General features: G+C 41.2%; 2 protein-coding genes across 4 annotated transcripts; one reads left to right on the top strand and one right to left on the bottom strand.

Moving 5' to 3' along the window:
• Positions 1 to 4: 4 nt before the first annotated feature.
• znf362b (zinc finger protein 362b) lies at positions 5 to 9,920 on the bottom strand. Of its 2 annotated transcripts, none has more exons than XM_086067576.1 (9): positions 9,774 to 9,920; positions 8,603 to 8,666; positions 8,055 to 8,307; positions 7,821 to 7,925; positions 4,906 to 5,221; positions 4,315 to 4,539; positions 4,160 to 4,238; positions 3,893 to 4,051; positions 5 to 2,682 (listed from the first exon to the last, which is right to left on the bottom strand). In XM_086067576.1, exons 2-9 carry the CDS (start codon positions 8,663 to 8,665, stop codon positions 2,566 to 2,568), a joined length of 1,317 nt encoding a protein of 438 aa, XP_085923702.1. In that variant the 5' UTR covers position 8,666; positions 9,774 to 9,920; the 3' UTR covers positions 5 to 2,565. The 2 variants fall into 2 exon arrangements, with proteins under 2 accessions (XP_085923702.1, XP_085923701.1); XM_086067575.1 differs by lacking the exon at positions 9,774 to 9,920 and adding an exon at positions 9,357 to 9,468.
• Positions 6,881 to 23,160, top strand: ttc34 (tetratricopeptide repeat domain 34). 2 transcript variants are annotated; one of them, XM_086067573.1, is made up of 9 exons: positions 6,881 to 6,979; positions 12,656 to 12,872; positions 15,265 to 16,940; positions 17,659 to 17,884; positions 18,174 to 18,366; positions 18,461 to 18,630; positions 20,076 to 20,349; positions 20,470 to 20,684; positions 22,297 to 23,160. In XM_086067573.1, exons 3-9 carry the CDS (start codon positions 15,295 to 15,297, stop codon positions 22,840 to 22,842), a joined length of 3,270 nt encoding a protein of 1,089 aa, XP_085923699.1. In that variant the 5' UTR covers positions 6,881 to 6,979; positions 12,656 to 12,872; positions 15,265 to 15,294; the 3' UTR covers positions 22,843 to 23,160. The 2 variants fall into 2 exon arrangements, with proteins under 2 accessions (XP_085923699.1, XP_085923698.1); XM_086067572.1 differs by lacking the exons at positions 6,881 to 6,979; positions 12,656 to 12,872 and adding an exon at positions 14,431 to 14,672.
• Positions 23,161 to 23,310: the final 150 nt, after the last annotated feature.

The following is a 23,310-nucleotide window of genomic DNA, read 5'->3' as shown; positions in this document are numbered from 1 at the left end:
GCACTACATTTATAACAGTCTCTTTATTAAACAAGGTAAAGATACAAAGTTTTTTTTTCTTCTTTATTTTTTAAAGTTTGAACCCATGGGTTAACGTTTCAGTCTTGGTTGTGCATATTTAATTGTCTAGAAACTGTATATGAAGCCACAATGCAAGACAGGAAAATGTTTAATAAATCTACTCAATATTTTCCATAGAGAACTCAGGTTAAACAGTTATCATACAGATTACAGCTCCATGCAGGAGGGAATGAGAAAAAAAAATGTTTACAGGACTGAATACTGCAGAACACAATACAGAGTAATGGAAATGGGATGAAAACAGTTAAGGCTTACATGTAAAATAACAGATAGAAAAGATTAATAACATACAAAGGTAATACAGTTTATCTCCAAACAGAACATATTTATGAAACCTTTAAAAATAGATATTATAAATGAGCAACATGTTATACAGTACAGCAACATGAACATTCTGCCCGTTATCTCCAAAGACAGAGTGAAGTTGAAGAGGCAGGGTTTGTTGTTGGCGTAAATCTCAAAAGTTGCCCAGCCCACTGACTTGACTGCACTTGGACTTTTTTGTTTACTTTTGTACATTGTTTGCGGTTCCCCCTCAAACATGACGCCTCGCCGTGGCGCCTTTCCACAAGTGCCCTGAAGGATACAGCGTATCCTATTAGTACCATCAAGCGGCTTACAAGTACAACGGAAACACAACGGAGAATACTGTGTGCAGTGAAAATAATACTAAAGAGAGAACGTAAAAGAGGAAAGTGTCATGAATCTCGGCATGTACGATACATTTGGAAAGTGTTCACTGCACTTCACTTTTCCCATTTGGTGTTATGCAGTGGCTATGACGGTCATCAAATTATATCTCGTAAAACCTGATTGGGGTGCAAAAAAGATTAGAGGCCACATTGCTGCCCTAGAGAAAATGTGCCAAACTGGTTGATTGTGTGGTGCCATATGGTACAGTACGTCAGAGGTGGGTTGACTATGACAATTGCACCCATGAAAATAAATTTCTCAAATCTTACTTGACTATTCTGAATGTTTTTTCAGTGGTAGGAACTGGGAGACTAATCAGGACTGAGCGAAAGATGAATGCAACAATGTCCAGAGAAATTTGAATGAAAAGTTACTCTTGATTTGGTCCTGAGGTGATGGCTCATCTTTCAGAGGTATGTCAATGCATTGGCAAACATTTCAAAATAACGTGTTTGTGTTATTATCAGTATAGGTGTAGAATTAAAGAAAAAAAGGAACCGGTTCAAATGTGTAAAAAGGGTGCAACATGAAATATGGAAAAAGTGAATCACTGTGAAGACTCTCCAATAGTTATTGTGGCTGTTTATACTGCAGTTTATTCCTTATGGATAAAGCTTATGACAAAATTCTTATTGAGTGCTGTACAGTTACTTCACATTTTGGTCCAATGGTTAGAGTTAATGCTCACTACTCAAGTAAAATTAAGTGTCATTTTATATATATATATATATATATATATATATATATATATATATATATATATATATATATATATATATATATATAGGCATTGTAAGTATGGCTGATTAGACCTGGCACTATTTAAGTGTGCTGCAGCAACTAATTACTTAAAATCAAGCTTAATATTTCAAGATTGGCTTTCAACACATGGCACTAGCTTGCGGGGGGGGGGGGGGGGGGGGGTCGTTTATGAAATCAGTGTTACTGCGATCACATGACATGATCACCAAGGTGCCATCAAATAGGGAGTAAATGATTTAAGTGGGGGTGAGAACTATGCTTCCCTTTATGCATCTCGACTTCTTCCCTCCTCACATCAATACAACAATACAATCATTAAATGCTTCCATTGTCATCTACGATTGCCTCTCGAAATTTGGAGGACCCTGTAATGTAAGCGTGTTCTTGTACAACCATGTGAGTAAAACAAACAACACAAACAGAATTGCTGGGGGGGGGGGGGGGGTTCCTACACCGTCACTGCTCCTAGCTGCCACACAGATAATAATGTCCTTTGGCATTTTCCCAACCAACAAGATTTCAACAATTTGAGCCAAAGCAACGAGGCCTAAAAAGTGCTTCAAGATTCTCTTTGGATTTTCTCTAGAACACACCCAGCAAACATTTGATCCATTCTTTTTCTCGGAGAGGAATTTATCATCTGGTATGTGTGTCGAAATCCCATTTAATGGAAGAGGAAGGGGGGAAAAAAATAAACATTTGATGGCCAATTCATCTGAGCCCCTATTCATAAAAAATCATCTGCTCTCTGAGAGGACTCTTTATGAAAAGGCTGTTTACATGATGCTTACGAAAGTGCTTAGTCAATCTGACGCAAGGCATTCTTTGCCAGCCCGTCTTCGGGACAACATCTAGCTGGATTGTTACATTCACAAAATGGTTCCCCCGTTCTCAACTCTAGCACTGAATGCTTACGTCAGCTGTCATAATGCTAATGTAAGCCTTATGTAGATGACCGCCGGTGCAGGCCCCGCGAGGCTCGCGCCTAACACGTACTCTTGATAGAACCGATACTCGGCGCCGGGCAGCTCAGATGAGGGAGATGCGTATGGGGATGGTGGGGGACTCGGTCCTCTGGGGGGACTGGTGGCTTACTAGGTGTTCCACCACGGTGTGTTTGGACATGTGCTTCATTAGGTAGGTCTCCTGCAAAGACACACGACATACATTGTGAGCCTCACTTCACACAATTCCAGCACACGTACAGTAGTTACTAAGGTTACACAGATGATCTGTGTCAATATTCAGCATTTTGACAAACATCAGCATCGGCCTTTTTGAAGAATCATATGGCCGATAATAGATCCATTAAAAAATTTAAAAATAAAAAGTTCAGGGAAAAAACTAATTATCTAATTATTTAAATTTCCATAGATGCTTCTAACACTGGGAACTCTCTGCATCTTCTGTCTTTCTGTGAAATTAAAACTAACATAAGTACAGTTTAATACTTCAGATATTTTGAAATAAAAAAACAACTATTTACTATAGCAAACAGGGAGCTATTTACTTAAGTTTTTATTTAACTTTTGAAGACGTGCTACTGCCCTTGGAAGATTCTTGAACTCTCGGTTATATTTGTAAAACAAAGATGTAAGATTTTTTTAACTCCAATATTTTACGAACCCTAAACATTGTTCAATAAACACATACTTTAAAAAAAAATAGCTGGAGTTTGTATTTTTTAAATTTTTGTTGACAATATTTTCCCTTCTAGTGAAAATTAATATCGGCTCCACATATTGGTTATCGGCATCCTTAAATACTAATCCGCATCGGCCCTGGAAAAATACCCATCCATCTATCGCTAGTAGTTACTATGACATTACTGTACAGTACATCAATACATTTATTTCCATGATGTCACTTTGTGACTTAAAACCAGAAATGTAAACTACTTCGGGACAATAGCTCATACACGTCATGGCTTTAAAAGATAAAAATAAGACATTGATGCTGCTGAATAAAAAAAAAAATAATAATAATAATAATAAAGACTGCTCTGAGTCGCTGACTTTGCAGCTTATCATAGCATTCCCAAAATTCCTGCCACTTTTTGAAGGCAGATATCACAAAAGAACCACTTTCTTCATTTTGCAAGCAACCATGGCCGACGTAGCGACTGCTGTTGCTCTATTCTTGTTGTGGAAGTCAAAGCTTGAGGAACGACTGACATAATACATGCTGTATTTAATTTTGGCGCTCTAGCATAGCTACAGGTTTTATGTAGACTAAATAGTCGACAGCATTTCCAATACAACTCTATTCAAATGTACTTAATTACACATTGCACTACATTGGTCACTTCTAAATGAGAATCATCGGTACGCAGAGGTCCAAGTATGCATGTACTTACTGAGGTGTACGCCCGGCCACACATGCTACAGCAGTAGGCCTTGGCGTTTTTGATGGCATGCGCCGACAAGTGGATCTGCAACGATGCCGAGTCGGAGTAGGCACGGTAGCAGTTGGGACATTTGTACGGCTTGTCTTTATTGTGCTGCCTCTGATGAGACTGGAAAGAGACGGTTATCAGCATTTGAGAAGCGGTCGCCATAATCAGCACCCTTGACTTATTACCCCTGTCTGTGTATTGAAGCGAGAGCAGCACACATAAACCGACCTGGAGATTGGACAGCTGGGTAAAAGCCTTTTCACATCCGGGGTGAGCGCATTTATAAGGCCGGTCGCCGGTGTGGATTCTGCGCCAAGAGCAAGTAAGTCATTACGAACTTGTTTGCTATCATTCTCTTGAACGGCCCCTGACGACTGACTGACCTGGTGTGCTGCTGCAGATGTGAGAGCTGGCGGAAAGAGTTGTCACAGTAGGAGCAATGGTAGGGTTTAATGCCCAGGTGGATACGCAGGTGCTGGGCCAGGTAGGAGGCGTTGGCGAATGTCTTGGAGCAGTGAGGACACTTGTGCGGTTTGGCCTCCGTGTGGGACTTGGAGTGGATTTGCATCTCCGACTTGGTCAGGAAGGTGAGTGGGCACACTTTGCATCTGGAAGAAAAAGGCCCAGCCTGCGTCAGCTTGTTGAACACTTTTAGAATGTGTGTTTTCAGTTTCTGCCTCTACCATTGCAGTTGTAGAAATTCATTATAAAGACAATATTAATGTGAGCTTAACAAAAACAAGGAGATGAATAACACATTTCAGCCCTGCCTCAAGTGAGACAGTGTGTGTGTGACATCGACTCGCGCAGTCGTGTTCCGATTGCATTATCAAACATTGCGGCAGCATTTGTTGTTTTGGCAATTTTGCTGCTTAAAATGCTATCAAAACGGCAGTGCTCAAAAACTTTTAAGCACAACTGCAAATGCGTGACAACTATCTTGGGTGAGAGAACAACAGCTTTGAGAGTCCAACCTGTATGTTTTGCCCTCTTTGGGTGCCACGGTGATGCAACCTTGCTCTGCCAGAAGAGGGTAGGGGACCACCAACAAAGGACCTGACTGGTTCTCAGCTTTAATCTTCTTTCGTCCCCGCGGCGCCCTGGGTGGGGGGCCCAACAGTCCCGCCAAGCCTCCAACCTTCATGTGGTCCATGCCAGGACCACTTGCCAGGCCAGAGATGATGTTGACAGAGGGGGCGCCGCCCAAGCGGTTCTGGCTGGAGGTTGGCGTCGTGGGGGTTAGTGCCTCAGAGGTGCTGTGGCTTTCGGGTCGGGATATGGGGGCCAGACCTGTGGTGGTGACGGGCAGGACAATTTATTACAAGCACGAACTATATACTAAAACTGAAATGCTGATATTGAAATGCCATTTGCTTGGTGGATAGCATCAGTAATTTCAAATTAAGGTTGGATGATTACAAGACAACGCACATTTTGTTCAATTAATATTATATTAAACTACAATCAAAGGATACCAAAGTCAGAATTTACATTTTGAAGGCCGGCAAAGTATCAACCTCTTTTAAGCAGTCAATTTTTTTACATTATAGTGACTGTTTAAAAAAAAAAAATAATTCAGGGTTGAGTATTTTATCCATAACAGCAGTTCCCTAACAATCCCACTTACTAAAATAAAATTAAAAATACAGATGTAATGTCTCTTTTGAACAAGGCGAGTTTATAAATTTAAGATTATGCTGCGTAAGGATGCATATTTAATTCCAACTCCAGGTTGATATTAACTCACAATCCCAGCTAGAAACCCCCAGATCGCTACCTACACAAAACTAGCCAATGTATAGTCAATTTTATTCATGAGAGATATGGGCCGAGCCCTGCCGTGAATACCAAAGATGTGTGCGTGAACACAACAGCCCCAACAAGGTGCATTCACAACATGAAAACACACAGCGCCATTAGACACATTGTTTTCCTTCCATTATAATGTTTTCATGGAAGTGAGAAGCCACCAAAATTGAAATCATGATGAATTGCCCAGCACTAATTGCTACTACACAATGCTTACTGTGACCTTTTCTAATCTTAAACAAAAATAAACCGTTTTTAAATTTTTGAAAAAAGAAAACTATTTTTTTTTAAACTCACTCTGAAAACTAATTAAAACTCATTGAATTCAAATAAAATAAAATAAAAATCCAAAACTATTATAACCCTGGTTCTCAGTATAGGCTATGGCCCATTTCTACCACTACAGCGTGCAGTTAGCTAGCTCGCTATGCTTAACAGTGAAAATGCATCCAAGATTCTTTCCTGAATGCTCATTTCAATTCCCAAGTGTCATGTACATTGTTATTCAGGCGACCATGCTATATCGGAATGCAAAACATTGGGGGATATAACTAGCAGAAAGTACATGCTCACATTAGGGCTGGGCGATTTTGCCTAAAAATGTAATCTCAGATTTAACAAAAAATTCGATTTACGATTTTATATTATAATTATTTTTATTATATATATATATATATATATATTTTTTTTTTTAATTTTTTTTTTTTTAATTTAACATAAACCAAGAACTTAAGAAGTTTTGCTTTTATTTTAAGAGTTAACAAAAGTAACCATATTTCTTCTCTTGGAATCAATGTGCAAAACTTCTACCTTGAATCAAATACTATAGTAAATCTAGTGTTGATGAAGTAGAAAAGTACAACTTTTTTTTCGTCAACTTTGTTTTAAAAGCTAAACAGTGCTACTTGTGTCCCTCAATATGACACAAATAAACATCACATTTTGGCTTTAATGTAGGAACAAGTACTGTTATGTAAATTGAGGTGGCTGTATTGCCGTGACTGGCAAATTTCCTTTTAGCGTTATTTGATTGGCCAGTCCCCGGAGTAAGAAAGTCTTGGCCTGCCGTAAATCGGCTGTTTTACCGTGATTAGTCCGCTTCACCAAGTTCACCCCATCCTATATAGATCTCGTTTCACTTTTTTTGTCATCAGCATTACCAGCACACTACTACATTTCATTTTCAAGGATTTTATGTCACAGACGACGCAGAGGCTGTCACGACCACGGCGAGTGAAAGTAAGCTTGTCTTTCATACCGGTAAGTGCTTGCAGGGCGAGTCCGTCTTGGCGAGATAGCGTACATGTTGCGACCACGCAGCGAGCTAAACGTGCACATTTGTGCTATTCACATAAGCTTGTAAATGTCTATAAGCAATCAGGATAAAATATCCAATCAGAAGAAAAATATCGCTAGCATTTGAGTTGCCAGTCACGGCTAAATAACCACTGCCTAAACAAATGGCGTGGGGCAACTTGAGCAATAAACTTGCGGCTAGGTAGCATGAGTTGCACATAGCTGACTTCTCCCGTTTTCAGTAATTGGTGAAATTGAGTCTTATTAGCGAGGTGCAACGTGTCCGCTTTGGTGATCGCTCTTATTGTGCCCCTTTCTTGTCATACGTGCTTCTTTGTGTTAATGACTCCTCCACGGTAACATGGTACACAGTTGTTGTTTTTTCGGGAGTTTGTTTGCTGTTGTTGAGTTCCTCCCGTATGGAATGTGTGAGGACACGTCTAGCAGCGCTAAAGCTACGGAAGCCCGTGTGGGGCGAAAGCCGCAGGCGCAACGAAAGGGGGGGGGGGGGAAACTTGATGTTATAATTTTTTGAATCTGCCACAACAAAACACTCAAATTAATTTAAAAAAATCGATTTATCGGCCAGCGCTAGCTCACATGTCCATTATATAGTGTGAGCTACAGGTTGAAGGATGTGTGTTTGATCAACTTTCCCTGAAGTGTCTCAGTTATGTGGGCCCACATAAGGGCAAAACAACAAAAGTATGGAGAGACAACGCAAATTTTAGCTCGTGTGTCAGTTTTGTTTTGTTTTCCCCTCTAGAGGTAAAATCGGCAGTACCTGAGCGATGGTTGGCACGGGCGTGCTGCTCGCTCAGTTGCCTCATGTGCCAGTCCTCCCATAATCCTTTGGCCTTCACAGCAGACTTGTCGTCCATACTTCCATCTGGAAGTTACGGAGGATACCAAACGTTACTTGAATGTTTGACAGATCATTTACAGATTTTGTGTTGAGCGAATTCCATGAGAGGAATTAAGGATTACATTCTAAAAGAAGAGGAGAAAAGTTTGATACCTGGTCCGACGCTGGAACCTGAACGAGCATGCAAAGTGATGTCAGACTGCTGCTGCGGGTGGTGGCCTGGCACCTGTTGCGGCTGCGTCTTCTGAATCGGTATGCCATGCTGGGAGCCGCCGCCCTCCGGGGACGAGGTGGGCACCAGCAAAGGTTGTTGGGAAGCGATGGAGGTAGGCGGCATGTGCAGGGGTCGGATCTTCTCGGCCATCAGTTGCTCTTTAATCTTGTTTATGAGCACCAGGTTATCCAGCTGAAAGGGTTAACGGGTCATGCACAACTGAAAACTGACATGGTATCTACATGCGATAAATAACGACAACACAATCAAAGAGCATTTGATGCAGCCACCATATGCAATTCTATAAGAATAGAACCTCACTTTTTTGTATGAAAAAAGCCCCAACACATTTAACTCTCCATAATAAACATTCATTTGATCGTTGAATCTGATTTTTTTCAGAAATCTGAAACAACCCTTGATCTAGTAGCATTTTGTCACAAATTGCAAGATGAAAACATCACTGTTAAGTTAAAAGCTGACTTACCTGGCTAGGCATGGATGGCGGTGGAGGCCAAAAATAAGGGTTGTTAAATCGAGGCTCTGCCATCCTAAAATTCAAAACATTCAAACAGATAAGAATGGGAATCAGAGATACAACTCTACATTAAATAAAAAGAGCGAGAGAGCCGATAGGGGTGCAACATTATTGATGTTAAGCTTTACAGTGGATATAAAAAGTCTACACACAATTGTTCAAATTCTAGGTTTTTGTGGTCTTAATGAGCAAAAACGAATGAAAACGTGACAAATAGAGGCATCATGTTATAATAATAGTTCGTCTAATAAGTGCGTGTGGCGAGATTGCCGCCACGGGTTACAGTTCAAACATCTACATAGATGTCATCCAAATTTAAATAGAAATACTGCACTTCTGAGCCGTAAGGGTAGCCTTTGTGTCCTTTCATCTGGCCCATCTGTCCTTTATGTTGTGATGTTCATGCCTCCGTGCAGGAAATAGTTAGTCAACGTTTTGGATTTTTTTTTTAATTCAAAACTTTGCCTTTGGCCCGTGTTCGACCACCTCTGAACGCCCATCTGTCTGCGTGAGCTTGTCGCGGCTCACATTTTCGACCAAAGCCAGACGGTCCATCTTAAAACATTCCCAGACAAAAGAGAAACAAAAATGGCAGCCTTATTTTTATAAGGCGGGACGCCATATTCTGCAGTCTTCTTCTCCCTCCCCCCTTCCCAAAAAATGTAGTGAGCGCATTGTGGTCGAGGACGTGTAGAGAATGTACCGTGCGTTTATCGCCTCCATGTTAGCATGATGGATTGTTTACGGCCCCTTGCAGCTTTGAATAGCCCGGCCTCCCCACCCCTTAAAAAAACTGACACTTCCTACAACAACCATGCCCCGTCGAGGGGGGAGAGGAAAAAAAAAAGCAGCGCGGAAACAGAAGACAAGATGCGGTCTCGAGCAGAACGGTCCATAAACGAACGCCTCTCTTTTTTTCAACACAACGCTGTCGACTATGCAGTGAAAGGGCGACGTGCCATTTTAACGAAATAGCACTTTGAGTGCTGTTTTTTTCTTTTCTTTTCTTTTTTTCAAATTCTGCAACTTTTGGACAGGGACGGCTGCTTGCTTTTTTTTCGTGCACGGTGCAGTCGTTTGGAGCAGACAATCGTACAAAAATACATGCACAGATAAATACCTTTGGTCCTGACTGCAGGTATTGTCTTGCAAGCACAGCTTTCATATACAAAAAAGGCTGGATGTTCTTTCTGCCTGCCTCCAGTCCGAGCAACGCTTCCGGGTCGCTTTGTTCACTTCTGGGTGCCACTACTGCTGCAGCCTCGACGGAGCTGCACGCACGCACGCACGCACGCAGACTAAGGAAATCATTTTTAAGGCTTTTTTTTTTTTTTTTTTACTCTGACCTACTTTTATAGCGTTAGATTAGAATAGAGTAACCAGCCAGTGTATTTCTGTTACAGTTTGAGGGCTTGTGTTGTATTGCAGCGGGCAATGTGCAAATGCCCAAAAGTCGTTAAAATCATTATGCAAAAAGCAAGAACTGGCCAAAGAAAATATATGCTGTCCCACTCAACCCTTACATCTAATAATGTGAGCCATGTAGAGAGGTTGTCTGTTTTTGCAAAAGTGGTCAGAATGCTCATTATTGACAGCACTTACTTAGCACATACATTGGATTTCCACTGTCTCACTGACCTCCAATGGAAAAATTAAACGTCTTAGTTAAGACTGCTGGTGCAGTTGCATGAACTGACATGTAGGCTGATAATATGGCAATATCTGACCATTTCTTTCATGTGTAGCCGACTGTATGTGTATGTATGCACAATACTGCCTCCTGGTGGTCAAGGCGCGCACACCAGGTGGAGCAGCACAATTTCCATTGAATGGAAGTGTGTGGGGGGGGGGGGGGGGGCAAAAGTGCTTTTACATTCTATTTGAGTATGTCATTACTGTCTATTTGTAAGTCTTTTGATTCATGAGTGCGGTCACAGAACAAATTTAACTGTCTATTAATTACTGTCAGTGTTGGAAAAGTTCATTTTCTACATGAACTACTCCAAAGTTCAGCTCACAAATTTTAAAATGAAACAGTTCAGTTCACAGGTCATAATTGATTATTATTATTTATTTATTTTACTTAGTACATAATTCCAAACAATTAACCAGTTCATAGTGGCAATTTAAAACAAGCAAACAAATACCAACTGTTCATACGCACATTGGCCTCATAGGGGCAGTGTGGTGCCATGCATGCATTGAGTACACACTTAAGATAGAAGAAAGTTGCATCTATTACAGTAAACCACTGATCTGAATATATGACTGGATAGCCGATAGCCCATACACACCTGTGCAAGCCGTTGAAGCGACAGGGCGGCCATCTTGCCCCTCCCATCTCATTAGCAGACTACTGTATAAACTATATGGTATATGTACAGATTAGACATATACAACTCGTAGGCAGTTAGTATAGAGCCGGGGGGCAGGGTGGTCACTATTTTTTAACAATTTATTAAAATTATTATTATTATTTTTTTTTTTTTGAGGCACTAGGTTTATTCTACATATAATTCCAAATCCATATATATATATATATATATATATATATATATATATATATATATATATATATATATATATATATATATATATATATATATATATATATATATATATATATATATATAAGCATTGCTTTTAAATTTAATTTCTATGTCACGCAACGTCCATGTTACCCGACACTACGTAAAACAAACTGAATTTGGAAAAACAAAAAACTGAATAATAAAATCAATGTTTAATGTAGTGGCGGTAATTCACCATTAATAAATAACCCTAATATTCCAGCACCTTTAACGGATGGTGTTTTACAAACGTGGGTGAGAAAAGGTACAAGAGTTGTTGAAGATTTTTATTCTAATAATGACTTTTCCGGTTTATTTTTATTTGTCAGAAGCTTATAATACACTATAGTTAAACGTCATTTCTTTAAATACTTGCAAGTTAGGAGTTGGATTATAAATCAAACCAAAGACAAATTTCCATGTAAACCTCAGGAATCTTTACTTGAAAAATGTATTTTTGAGGATAGATGTAATGGAGTAAAAGGGTTAATATACCATTTATAAAACAATAATGAATCATTTACCAATTTATGGTGGATATATAAATACATCTAAATGGGAGGCTGATCTTGGATGTAGTTATACAGAGGACAATTTGGGCAGGTTATTGGTTTCTGCACAAACAAAATTAGTGTCCACCAAACACAGACAGATTTAATTTAACATTTATCACAGGACATATTTTATGCTCTATAATTTGGGTAAAATGAGAAATGATCTGTCTGACCAATGTCAGAAGTGTACTATGTCTACGGGAATTCTTGTGCATATATTGTGGAGCTGTGTGCATCTGAAGTTATACTGGACTTATTTAATTGCAGCAACTTCTTGGGTCTGTGGGCAGACATGGAACCTGATCCTCGTACCCGGTTGCTGGGAGATGTAACTACTGAAACCGAATTCTATTTAAAAAACATATTGTATTATTGGCAGCAACTGCTGCTAAGAAATGCATACTTAATAACTGAAAAAGTGTTGATCCACCTAAAGAAAAACACTGGATTATATATATCATACTATACTCCATCATTTTTTTTTTATGTTTAACTTCAACTCAAGGAAAACTAGTAGACTTTGAATCGATTTAGACTCCTTTTTTTGAACATGGTGACCCAGCTTGATATGATTTAAAATTGTTGATTTTTGTGTTTTGTTATCATTTATCATTTTACTTGTATAACTTTTTTTGTGGAGAGAGGGCTGTTTAAAAAAAAAAACCTAATTTATTATTATTTTTATTTTGTACAATTTGTTATGTTTTCTTTTTTGTATTGTTTTTTTCCGTTTGTTATTGAAACATTGAAAATTATAAATAAAATATTGGTTATATTTTATATATATATATATATATATATATATATATATATATATATATATACACCCAGCGTCCTTTACTCTATCATTAACGAGGTCCCGCTTGGTCCATTCTCAGGATGCTCTCGGTGGCAGACCACCAGCTGGAACGCATGGAAGCAGTACCTGTTGCTGTGCCTGTGGAGCCAGCGCCCCTCAGCCAGCCTTGAACACCTCTTCTCCGCTTTGCATGACATGGATTTGTCAGGCTGTGCTCACATGCTGCGGGAGAGGCTGGAGAGACTTGAGCAGAGGGATCGGCTCAAGGACGAATTCACAGACTGCTGAGGCTTCAGGTAAATAACAGGAAAGACTGCATTTGCTCAGTGCACAACGAGGAACAACAAACTGGAATTGCAGTATCACAACTTTATTTTTTATTTTTTTCATGAGGGATTAAGAACTGTTGTCTTTTTTCCATTCTGCACAGAGTTCAACATTTACGGTGGCCTGATGGCCCGTGGCAACCATGTGACGGCCACCAGTACAGATTTGTAGGGCCAACCAATTAAATGGCCAATTGTTCTTATCTTAAGTATTCTCAACAATGCAAGTTAAAAAAAAAATCCAGCTACTACAGCAGTCAGACAAAAAAAGAAAGAAAGAAATACAGCACAGCTGTTAGTGGAGTTATTGCATACACATTTGAACTGTGTAGCCAAGGACGGCGCTGCTGGATAGCAAAAAAAATTGGAGAGCAAACAAAGGTACTGGAAGTCCACTGGCTTACTTTATTAATAGGAGAAAAATAAGTAGGCTTCTTGGCGCCACCACGCATCACGATTACACGTACAAGTCCATGGCATCAAAAAACACTGAAAAGTGCTGCATAGGCATAACAAAAACAAAGAGGCGCCACCTTGTGGCGTGGTGCCATACTGCGGATTGTTACAAGTTGCAGCAAATCGTACCCGCTATCACATACTGTGCATGTGATATAGTCGCTAATGTAGTATGGTGCGGAATACGAGCGTCTAAGGACTGAATGTTAAGCAAATATTGAACATCCGGCCAACTTTTATCCATTAAAGCAATGGCGGTAGTCGTGCTTATAATGTTATTTTGACTGACATCAGTCTTGTCAAATCCCAAATAATTTCAAGGCGAGGGACGTGGACTTACATCTTGCCATTCAATTTTTGGTGAGAAGGGGGCACGCCTCCATACGGCTGTAGAAAACGATGGGAACAACAATATCATGGAGGAGCTTGATTGAACCAGGGAGCATTCATTGACAATTGAAACAGATTTGGAGAAGCAGTACAGTCAGAATCTGTAGCCTTATTTAAGAGAATTGTTTGGTGTTGGTAAAAGTGTTTACTTGTACCAGCCTAAAATTTGTGAGCAATGTGTATTTTTACAGTTTTTTGATAGCACAGAACTCGAGCCAAAGCTGGCAAGCGTGCTAGCGTAATGTGATTTTTTTTAAATTATTACTCTTCTCAGCACCAGTGGTTTGGAAGTCAATAAACGAGGGGAGGCAATTTTGTTTGTGGATAACCCCCCCCCCCCCCCCCCCCCGTGCCTATTTATTAAAAAACAAACAGTATTGTATATAATTGATAATAAAGATTACTTTTTAACTTTATACACGAACAGCTCAGCTTCCAATTCTTGTGCTGCACCTCGGTGAAACGAAATTTGTGAAATCCCCACAAGATGCTGTAAAATGGTGAGTTATCAGGCATAGTTGTCGTTGTTGTTACCATGGCAACGTGCCCGGAGCTCACGGGGACCACAACTCACGCGCTGGTAAGTCTCGAAAGGAAGGAGGAGAAAACAAAAATCTACACGATACGTTTGACTTTATTTTGAACGTCTTTGTTTCTCTCTGTGCTAACATTTACAGCTTTTGTTGCTCAACGGCCATGTTGAGTTGTCCTGGCAACGTAGAGCTGAGAGCTATTGAATTACCGCAAAAGGGCCCCACGTCATGTTTTCCCTGGGCGGCCTGGTGCAAGACACGAACTCACACTGGCCATATTTATTCGGATTTTATTTTTGTTTTAGAAGACGCTGAATAAGTCTGGGATTCTGCGAGTTTTCGTCGGTCCACTTTTGGACATGAAAACTAAAGTTGCATGGGGAAGAAACAGGTAGGGTGGTACAAAAAAATCCCACAATACCAATGCAGTTAATTACACACCTTAACCAATTAATCCAGTCCTTGTCAAAGTGTTTTACGAGTATTACTTGTGGTATGCGACAGAATCAAGTCAGTCATTAAAGACTAAAACAATTTACAACGTTCGAAACATAAATTACATGTAAACATTACTGAAGCTTGTAGGTATAACCTGTTTAAATTTTTATTCTTATCTAGTATATGTATTACTTTTCCCTTTTTTCAGCACAGGTTTTATTTAACATTCATGTGCAATTTTAATTTAATTGTAAAGTAGATTTTTTTTGTTTTTATATACATTTCATTGCAGTGTTGTTTACCTCAGCATCGTTTTAATATTATTATTATTATTATTTTTAACATTTATGGGCCTACTATGTTACTGTTTTGTTAAATGTTGGTCATTATGGTGGTACTTTGGTAAGTAAGTATTTTTGAAATGGTATTTGGTGTAAGGTTGAGAAGGTTTGTCTATTTGTTATATTTTGTGGTATTATTAGTGTCATTTTATCATTTCATAACAAGCCATGTTTTCTATGGCATCTTATTTTATGTGTTGGCAGTTGACATCTGAAAGGAGATAATCAGTGATCATGACTGCCCTGGTGAGACCTAACGTCAAGGTTTCAGTCCTTTGCGAGGACGCAGACAAGTTCCTGGAGGCAGGAGAACTAGTGCGGGCTTCCTCCCTCTACATGTCTGCCTTCAGTGCTCACGCAGCAACAACCGTGTCCCACATGCGCAAAATGGAGTTGTCCGACCTCCAGGGGGTCGTCTCGATTCTAGAAAGTTGGCTCGACCACCACCAGGAGGTCCAGCCCGCCGAAGGTCTCAGTAAAGGTTTGGTCGCCGTCTTTCTGTCCACGCTCTGCCCGAATAACCTGTCAGCCACTGTTTTCAAAATGGAGTCCCTCCTTCAGAGTGGCGGGCAAGGCTGTGAGGAGATTTTTGCTCGCTGTACTGCTCTGCTTGAGGGCAAACAAAAGCCAAATCCAGACGACAATTGTTGTGTGGCACTGGAGATAACCCGCGCATTGGCCTGCTTGTTGTCAGAGCCCCGCCGGTCGAAGGGTCTGGAGCTTTACCTCAACTCGTACAGAAGCAACAAATGTGAAACTGTCAAACTGGTGAAGAGCAGACAAGCTTCTCAGATACCCCAAATAGTAAAGGCCTTCACAGAGCAAATGCATCACTGGCATCCCTCCTTGATGATGGATAGCAAATGTGAAGTGACCAAAAAGGGCAGCGCACAGTTGAACGTCGAGGCCGCTTCTGCACTGCTGGAGTTCTTGTTGGAGCTTTCACCAGATGACAGGCGCGTTCAAGAGCTCCACGCGGCACATTTGTTTTTCACGGGCCGCTTCGGAGAGAGTGCGGATGTGCATTCAGCTATCTTGCAGGCGGTGCATGACACACCTGAGAAGCAAGCGGGGATCTTAACCAGCCGAGCAGCCGCCTACCTCTCGGCGGGCGGCCGGGTTCCCGAAGCCTGTACGGATCTGGGCCAAGCCTTCGATGCGCACCCTGCCTGCGCCCGGATTTACTTCCAAAAGCTCTTCCCTGATCTCGGCACAGGAGGGGCTGCTCGCACCCATCTTCGTCAGCAGGCTGAAAAGGGTCTGTCTGCTTTCCGGGAGGTGGTCCTCATCCGAGCGGACTTGAGATCCTCAGAGGGAGTGGAACTTCTGGACCCTGCGATCACTCAATTACGAGCCCTTTGCCATTTGGAGCCTGGCGGTGGAGGACGAGAGTTGCGGGTGCGACTGGCTGAATGTCTTCTTCTCAGTGGGAGGCATAAGGAGGCCCTCTCCATTTGTAGCCAGCTGGCGTCTGCCAAAGATCAGCATAGCTATCAGAACACTGTGCAGGTTCTCTGTGGCTATGCTCGACTTCTCACAGATGACCACAAGGGGGCTCTAGAGGACTTTCAGGCTGTTATTGAACACAACGCCCCCCATCCACCCAGCTGTGTGCGGGCACTCTGCGGCAGGGGGCTTCTGCGCACGATTGGGGGCTTCAACTATCTCACAGCACTCGACTATGTGACAGCCAGCAGGTTGCACCCACAGGAGACAGCATTGACCGTTCGCTGTCTAGTGCCGTGGAACCTCCGAGGTCTTCTGTTGACTGTTCTTCAGGAGCAGGGCCGAGTCATGCTGGAGGGCGCCGGAGGCTTGCGGCAACCCCAGCAGGAGGGTCAGTTGCCTGCCACATCAAAGCCAGGCGAGCACAGAGCAGGGTATTATGGGTCTCACTTTCATTCAAAAAGCTGCATTCTCAGTTTCATGATAAATGTTCAGACGTGGCAAAAGTTTCTAAATAAAAACAATTGGCTTACTGACAAAAACCAAAAACCAAAAACCAAAAACCAAAACAACAGGACGCCGGGACAGGATCTGCGTTAAAATGAGACAATAAGGGGCTGGCAAAATACGCTGGAACTAGGGACACAAGGCTTAAAACCAGGACTGTCTCAATTAATCGTCCAATGGTCACCTTAACTTAAACACTAAGTACTAAAAAAAAAAAAAAAAAGAGGGAAAAAAAGCTGTCAGACATAAACCTGTTTTGATAAGACAAAAAACCTAATTTGCACATGAAATAGTTTCTTCTTTTTTTAACTTGATTAGCACTTGTATTTGGAAAAAGCTAGCTAGGTAACGTAGCTTAAATGCTATCAAAACAACATGCCCAAACTTTGCTAACATTGTAACTTAACATAAAATGTGTAATCGCTAATGACAACTTGAAAAATACACCTTACCTATCACAAGTACCAAGACATTGAAGTAAGGCCCGGTATCGGCCCAATACGATACCTGGTATCGGTACTTGCCCATCCCTTGTTCTTTATATAACATATATCTGTGAGAAAAAAAGCGTAAGTACAATAGCACAATATTTGTCTAGCTTCAAATGGCTTTCCATAGTGCCGCTTCCTCCCCCTCTGGCATTAGATCTCCTGCTGGTGTTCACTCCCTTGCTGTGCTGCTCATGGAGCTCCAACCCGGCACTGATGGACCTCAGATCTTAGCAGCAGACGCTTTGTACCAGCTGGGACGAGTGGAGGAGGCTTATCGCTTGCTGCTGCTTTCCATCGGGCCTGCCGGTCCTCGAGCACCCGTCCTGGCCCGACTCGCATTGCTGCAGCTGCACAGAGGGTTTCTTTATGACACTAATCAGGTAGAGAAGCTTGAAGCATGTTGTCCGTTCTCTTACTAGTTATTGGTCAACATTGAATTTCCAACAATATCTAAATGCATTAACTAAGCTTGCTGTGCTGTTTTCATTTCGTTGTGAGAAAAGACTGGGTTGTTCTTAAGTGAACCCTTTTAATGGCTTACTTTTATTTGTAAGCCTTTATTAGAGAAATAAAGCAAAAGAACTGCTATTCTGTGATAGGATTAGAAAAACGGACTATATTTGATTTTGACTCTTTTTTGCCCCCCACACACACTTTTTTTCCATACAGCTCCTGAAAAAGCTCATTCAATGTGGCGACACCAGTTGCTTGCGCCCCTTGTTGACGGTGGCGAAGCAGAAGGACCGGGCGCTGCTGCAGGCGCGCTGCCACTCAGCTGCCAAACGCATCCTGGAGTGCACGACGGAGGAGAGCGCCGTCAGGGAGGCTGTAGCCTACCTCTCCATCGCCATCATCATCGCTGGTAAACCAAAAAAACAAAAGTGCGGGGGGGGGGGAAGAAAAAAAAGTCAATGCTGGTGGTTTGAGGAGGAACCAAGTGATTCCGTCGTTCCCAGGTGGTGAAGAAGCAGCAGACTCTTTGCTGGAGAGAGGAAGGTGCTATGCTCTGCTCGGCCAAAGAAAGACAGCCATCTTTGATTTCAGTGCCATTCTCAAGGAGAACCCCAAACATGTCCAAGCACTCTGTGGAAGAGGCTTCACATACCTCCTGCTCAACCAGCAAAAAGTACGACTCAGACATCACCAGCGTTGGAACTAACGCCATCACATTCATGACGTTACATCACGAAACTACTTTTTGCTGTAACTTCTAACGTAACATTTTCCCATTCTATAACGGCACTATAGTTATTGTAGTTATTTATGTTACGTGATCCAAGTGAAAAGTCTCCCCCTGCAGCGCCGTGTCACGTGAGTCTATTTGTCATTGCACGTACGTGTTCTCTGTTGACAGTTTAGTGCTCTCATGCTAGCCTCGGAGTCCACGTGGCTCTTCTCACTCTAAAGTGAACACAGCACGTCCCAGAAGAGGTTATTGATTGGCTAACATAGGGCAAGATGTCAGGGTAAGCCAAGCAGAGAAAGTCTGACAGAGTAGGCGGGTCTTGCTAGTATGACTGTAAGTGTACTAAACACACGGACACACAAACGCAGTTTACGCGCGCACACAAAACTCCGGTAGAACGAACACCTGCTGCAATGGCAAGTGTGTATTATTGTTTTATTTATTTCATATTGCACAGCAACTTTTGTTTTGGAGGTAAGTTGATAAAAAAATAAAGATGCCAGTCAAAGTTTCTGCACGTTTTATTGTTCCATTACATTTCATAGTGCTAGGAGGGAGTTGTCTTTTCCTCTTACGGTACGACAGAACAATAAAAACACTTCTTTTTTTTTTGTTGAAATCATTTTTTATATTATTTATTTTTAAAGTAAAGTCACTTAAAGTAGTTACTTTCATAATTGAATACCTAGTAAAGTGAGTCGTTACTTTTTCAGAGAAGCAACTCTAACTCTTAACTCTTTACTTTTCAAAAATAACTTCCAACAACACTGGACATCACTATGGACAATGTAAAAAAAACAAAACTCTTCTGTCATAACCTCGGCTGGTCTGTAAAAGCATACATACGTATATGCTTGCATTCTTACTATAGGTTTAATTGCTAAGTGCACCAAACCTCTTCATTCTCCAAGTGTACAGGTACCTCTTAATGAATTAGAATATGTAAAAAAAAATGTAATGAATTTCAATAGTTCAATGAAAAAATTTCAACTCATATAGCCTATAATACATATTCATTTAACATAGAAAATCCTGTACACAAAGCCAATTTCTGCCTGATTTTCATGCAGGCTCCAGCTCATCCGTGACCTTAATGAGGAAAAGTGGTATAAAATGGATTGTAATAGCTGAAGATGGTGAATTGTTGGGTTTAGGTTTAAGATACCCCATAGTCATCAAAATGTGATAAGATAAAAATCATGAAAGATTTCACTCTGTATATGGTATATGACTTTCGCATTTTTAAATTGAACTACTGAAACAAATGTACTTTTCCATGATTTTCAAATGTATTGAACCACATGATGTTTTACATATGACTTTTACTCCCTAAAATGTACATTCCATCTGAGTAAAATAAGTGTCATCCTTTCTTCCTACTGCAGGAATGCACTCATGACATCCTGGAGGCACTGAAGATAAACTCTGATGAGGTCACCAAAGACCTTCTGTCACTCAAGGACAGGGCACGCAAGGTGGTCTGTGATTGGCTGCATGAGTTTTGCAGGAGCAGCCTGTCAGACGTCCTGGTCGCCAACGCTGTCCCCTGCCACGAGGATCGGCTCAGGGAGGCTTCCATAATCTGTGCTGCTCTGATGAGGACTGACTGCGCAGCCCCCAGATGGCATCTCCTCTGTGTTGACCTACTTTTAGCCAAAGGTGTGACTCGGACAAATCTTTGCTGATTGGATATGCGGCGTGGCGTCCTGTGAAATATTCTGCTTAGATTTGCACTGATATTCGTATATAGTACTCTCTGTTGTGGTCCAACTGCTTCAGGTGAAGTGGAGGCAGCGGGTGCCCATTTGAGCCAGGTGTTCAGCCAGGAGCCAAGAGGTGCCGCGGCCCAGGCCAGGGCAGGTGTGATGGAGGCTTGGCAGCGCAACTATTGCAGTGCAGCTCGCAGACTTTGCAAGCTCGCCGAGAAAGAGCCTTCATGTCTGGACCTCCTGTTGGCTCTGATCCCACCCAATCAGAGGAAACATGTAGCAAAGGTGCACCATTTTTATTCATCCATAATCAGTACATTAGAATTTTCAATAGTAGGCATACTGTCCACCAAGTCTAGGAAATAGACTACATAATAATAAAACGTATTTCTCTGTGTCACAAGGTTAAACTGATGTTCCTTGTTAGGCAGCGGAAGTCCATTTATTCCCATCAATGTACAATCTCTGCTAAAGTACCACATAAGGAGAATTATTGGACTTCAAGGTGACTGTTTGAACCTTTTTTCCCCCAGGGCTGTAAAAGATATATTTCTAAGTTCTAAGTCAAGCCATTAAAAAAATGTATATGATATGTCATATCAAAGAAATAGTGTTTAAAAAAACCACACACTAGTAAACAAAAAAATTCAGGAGATTGTGATAGCATGTAGAGGTTCAAAATGGCACCATGTGGTAATTTCTAAATTATTGCAAATAGGAGAGGGAGATTTATACCATGTTTCTTTGTAAAATGCCCATTTTGGTCACATTGACTCCCATTATAAATCATAATTTTTGTTATACTGTAGTAAACATTGTCAAAAAACAGACATGCATAAAAAAAATTCTGCTGTTAAGATGTATTGATTGTAATTATGTCATATGGAATATTCCAATTTGAATAAAAAAAAAAATATATATAAAAAAATAACAGTATACAGCATAGTTAGTTTTGTTCATTGAACAATACTGCTTTCATTGTCCATAGAGGGCATCAAACAAACAAACAAACAAACAAACAACTGTATAAGTATGGATAGGTTAGATGCCACTGAACATTTAGAATAGTTGAAAGTAAAAATTTATCACCTCAAGAGGAGAGCCCATTCTGGGCTCAAATACCACAAGTCTAGTAAAAAAAAGACATAAATAAAAAAATTAACCACAGGTTAAATAATGAATTATTGTACCGTACTGTATATCACTAAGCTACCTACACATATTTTTAATATAACACTCAATAAGGTTAGGAAAATCTAATCAGAAGAGCAAAAAAAAGAAGAAATATTTGCAACATTGTGGGTTTTTTTTTCACAATTCAAAGAAGTTACCACATTTTCAATAGCATGTTTATGACATTATTTAATTAAATATAAAAGTTACAAAACATTTTGCACACCCTGTTTTTGTCTTGCTGAAATTAGCCTGTTTTGAGGGGTGGCTCGTGCCAGTGAGATACTAGTACCCCACCTCTTCTACTGCTGGGCCAATTGCAAGTAAGGGTTCTGTTATTATGCACTTGGAAGTGCAAACTGTAACGCACACCCGACCTCACAAAGGTAACATGGATTTTCCCTCGTTGTGGCAGCACTTCATCACCAAGCTGCTGAATTCCACTTATCAACTAGTCTAGTGGATATTTGACACTTCGCCAAACACAATACAACAAAAAACAAAATTTGTCCACAACGATCAACAAATTTAAGGTTTGACATTTGACAATACAGTAAAATGATTTCAACACAAGCGTGTCTAAGCATTATTCCATTACCCATATTTTTTTTTTGTGGTAAATGAGAACAGGGAAAACTAATCATTTTCAGACAGTGTTAGTCGAACCCGAGAATGATTTTCTTTGAAAATGGTCATGATGTTGTATATCTTACTGCTCTGGCAGGCAGCATCAGAGGACGCCAGCAGCGTGTCTTCAGATGGAAACTGGGATCAGGCCCTTCCTCTCCTGACGGTGGCGGTACGAGCAGCAGACAAACACAGACTTCAGTATCTTCGCCAGCGGGCAGCCTGCCTCGCACGACTTGGCTTCCACGAGCAGACCATAGCCGACCTCGATGGGGTCATCCAGAAGCACGGCTGTTCTGACGCCAGCTGCTCTGACGATCCCCAAGTCTGGGCGGAAGACTTGTGTCGTCGCGGCCGTAGCCTGATTCTGTGTTCCAGGGAAGGACCTGCTCTGGAGGACTACAGCAGAGCCCTTGAGCTCCACAGGGAGCGGACCATCCGATGTGTGGACGAAGGTCTCGGGAGGCGACGTGTTTCCGAGTGCTTTTTGAGGGGTGCGCTGCATAACTATGGCGAGCAACAGCTTAGGAAAGCTTGGGCCTTGATAGAGTGTGGCCTTATTTTGGACGCCGGCAATGCAGAACTGCGTCGACTGAGGGCAAAGGTCAAACGAGAAGTGGCCAGCCCTTGTAATGTCAACTAGTGAGACTAATAAGAGTAAAAGAAAAAGTGATCCCGTGATTCAGTGCAGTGTCTTTCAGGACAGCGGTTCTTAAACTGGGCCCTGCAAAACAATTTGCTGGAGAAAAAAAGTGCCTATACTAAACCAATTAAAATCCTTCCTACCTGAGCTTTTGGCCAATGTAAAGTTCTGATATGATTGTGATGCATCTGACCAGCATTTCTCGCTCTCACCTTCTTTTCTCATGTAGAATTTGACACGGCGACCTTGGCAAAATATTGGTGGCTTGAAAGGACATACAGTACCTCCATTGCTTTCACACACTTATCATGTTCAGCGAGAATGACTCAGTAATTGCCTTCCACCAGGCTCATTTCCTGTCATGGAACAAAATGTGAAAATCATTCCTTAGTGGGAGGTAAACGTGCTTCATTCGGTGCTCAGTCTGTGTATTTTTTCGAGGCAAGAAGTGATGATTAACGGAAGTGC

This window comes from Leptonotus elevatus, chromosome 2, assembly GCF_054856555.1.
Source record: "Leptonotus elevatus isolate MCC_2025b chromosome 2, RoL_Lele_1.0, whole genome shotgun sequence".
Taxonomy (NCBI): Eukaryota; Metazoa; Chordata; class Actinopteri; order Syngnathiformes; family Syngnathidae; genus Leptonotus; species Leptonotus elevatus.
This window is presented reverse-complemented; position numbering and strand designations above follow the sequence as displayed.

Coding starts and splice junctions, on each gene's coding strand:
- znf362b (XM_086067575.1), bottom strand. CDS start 9,376: ATGGAGGCGATAAACGCACG. Junction 7,926..8,054: donor AGGTTCCAGCGTCGGACCAG/GTATCAAACTTT, acceptor CGTAACTTCCAG/ATGGAAGTATGGACGACAAG. Junction 4,052..4,159: donor CCCAGCTGTCCAATCTCCAG/GTCGGTTTATGT, acceptor GTCTCTTTCCAG/TCTCATCAGAGGCAGCACAA.
- ttc34 (XM_086067573.1), top strand. CDS start 15,295: ATGACTGCCCTGGTGAGACCTAACGTCAAGGTTTCAGTCCTTTGCGAG. Junction 18,367..18,460: donor CATCGCCATCATCATCGCTG/GTAAACCAAAAA, acceptor CGTCGTTCCCAG/GTGGTGAAGAAGCAGCAGAC. Junction 20,685..22,296: donor AGAGGAAACATGTAGCAAAG/GTGCACCATTTT, acceptor CTGCTCTGGCAG/GCAGCATCAGAGGACGCCAG.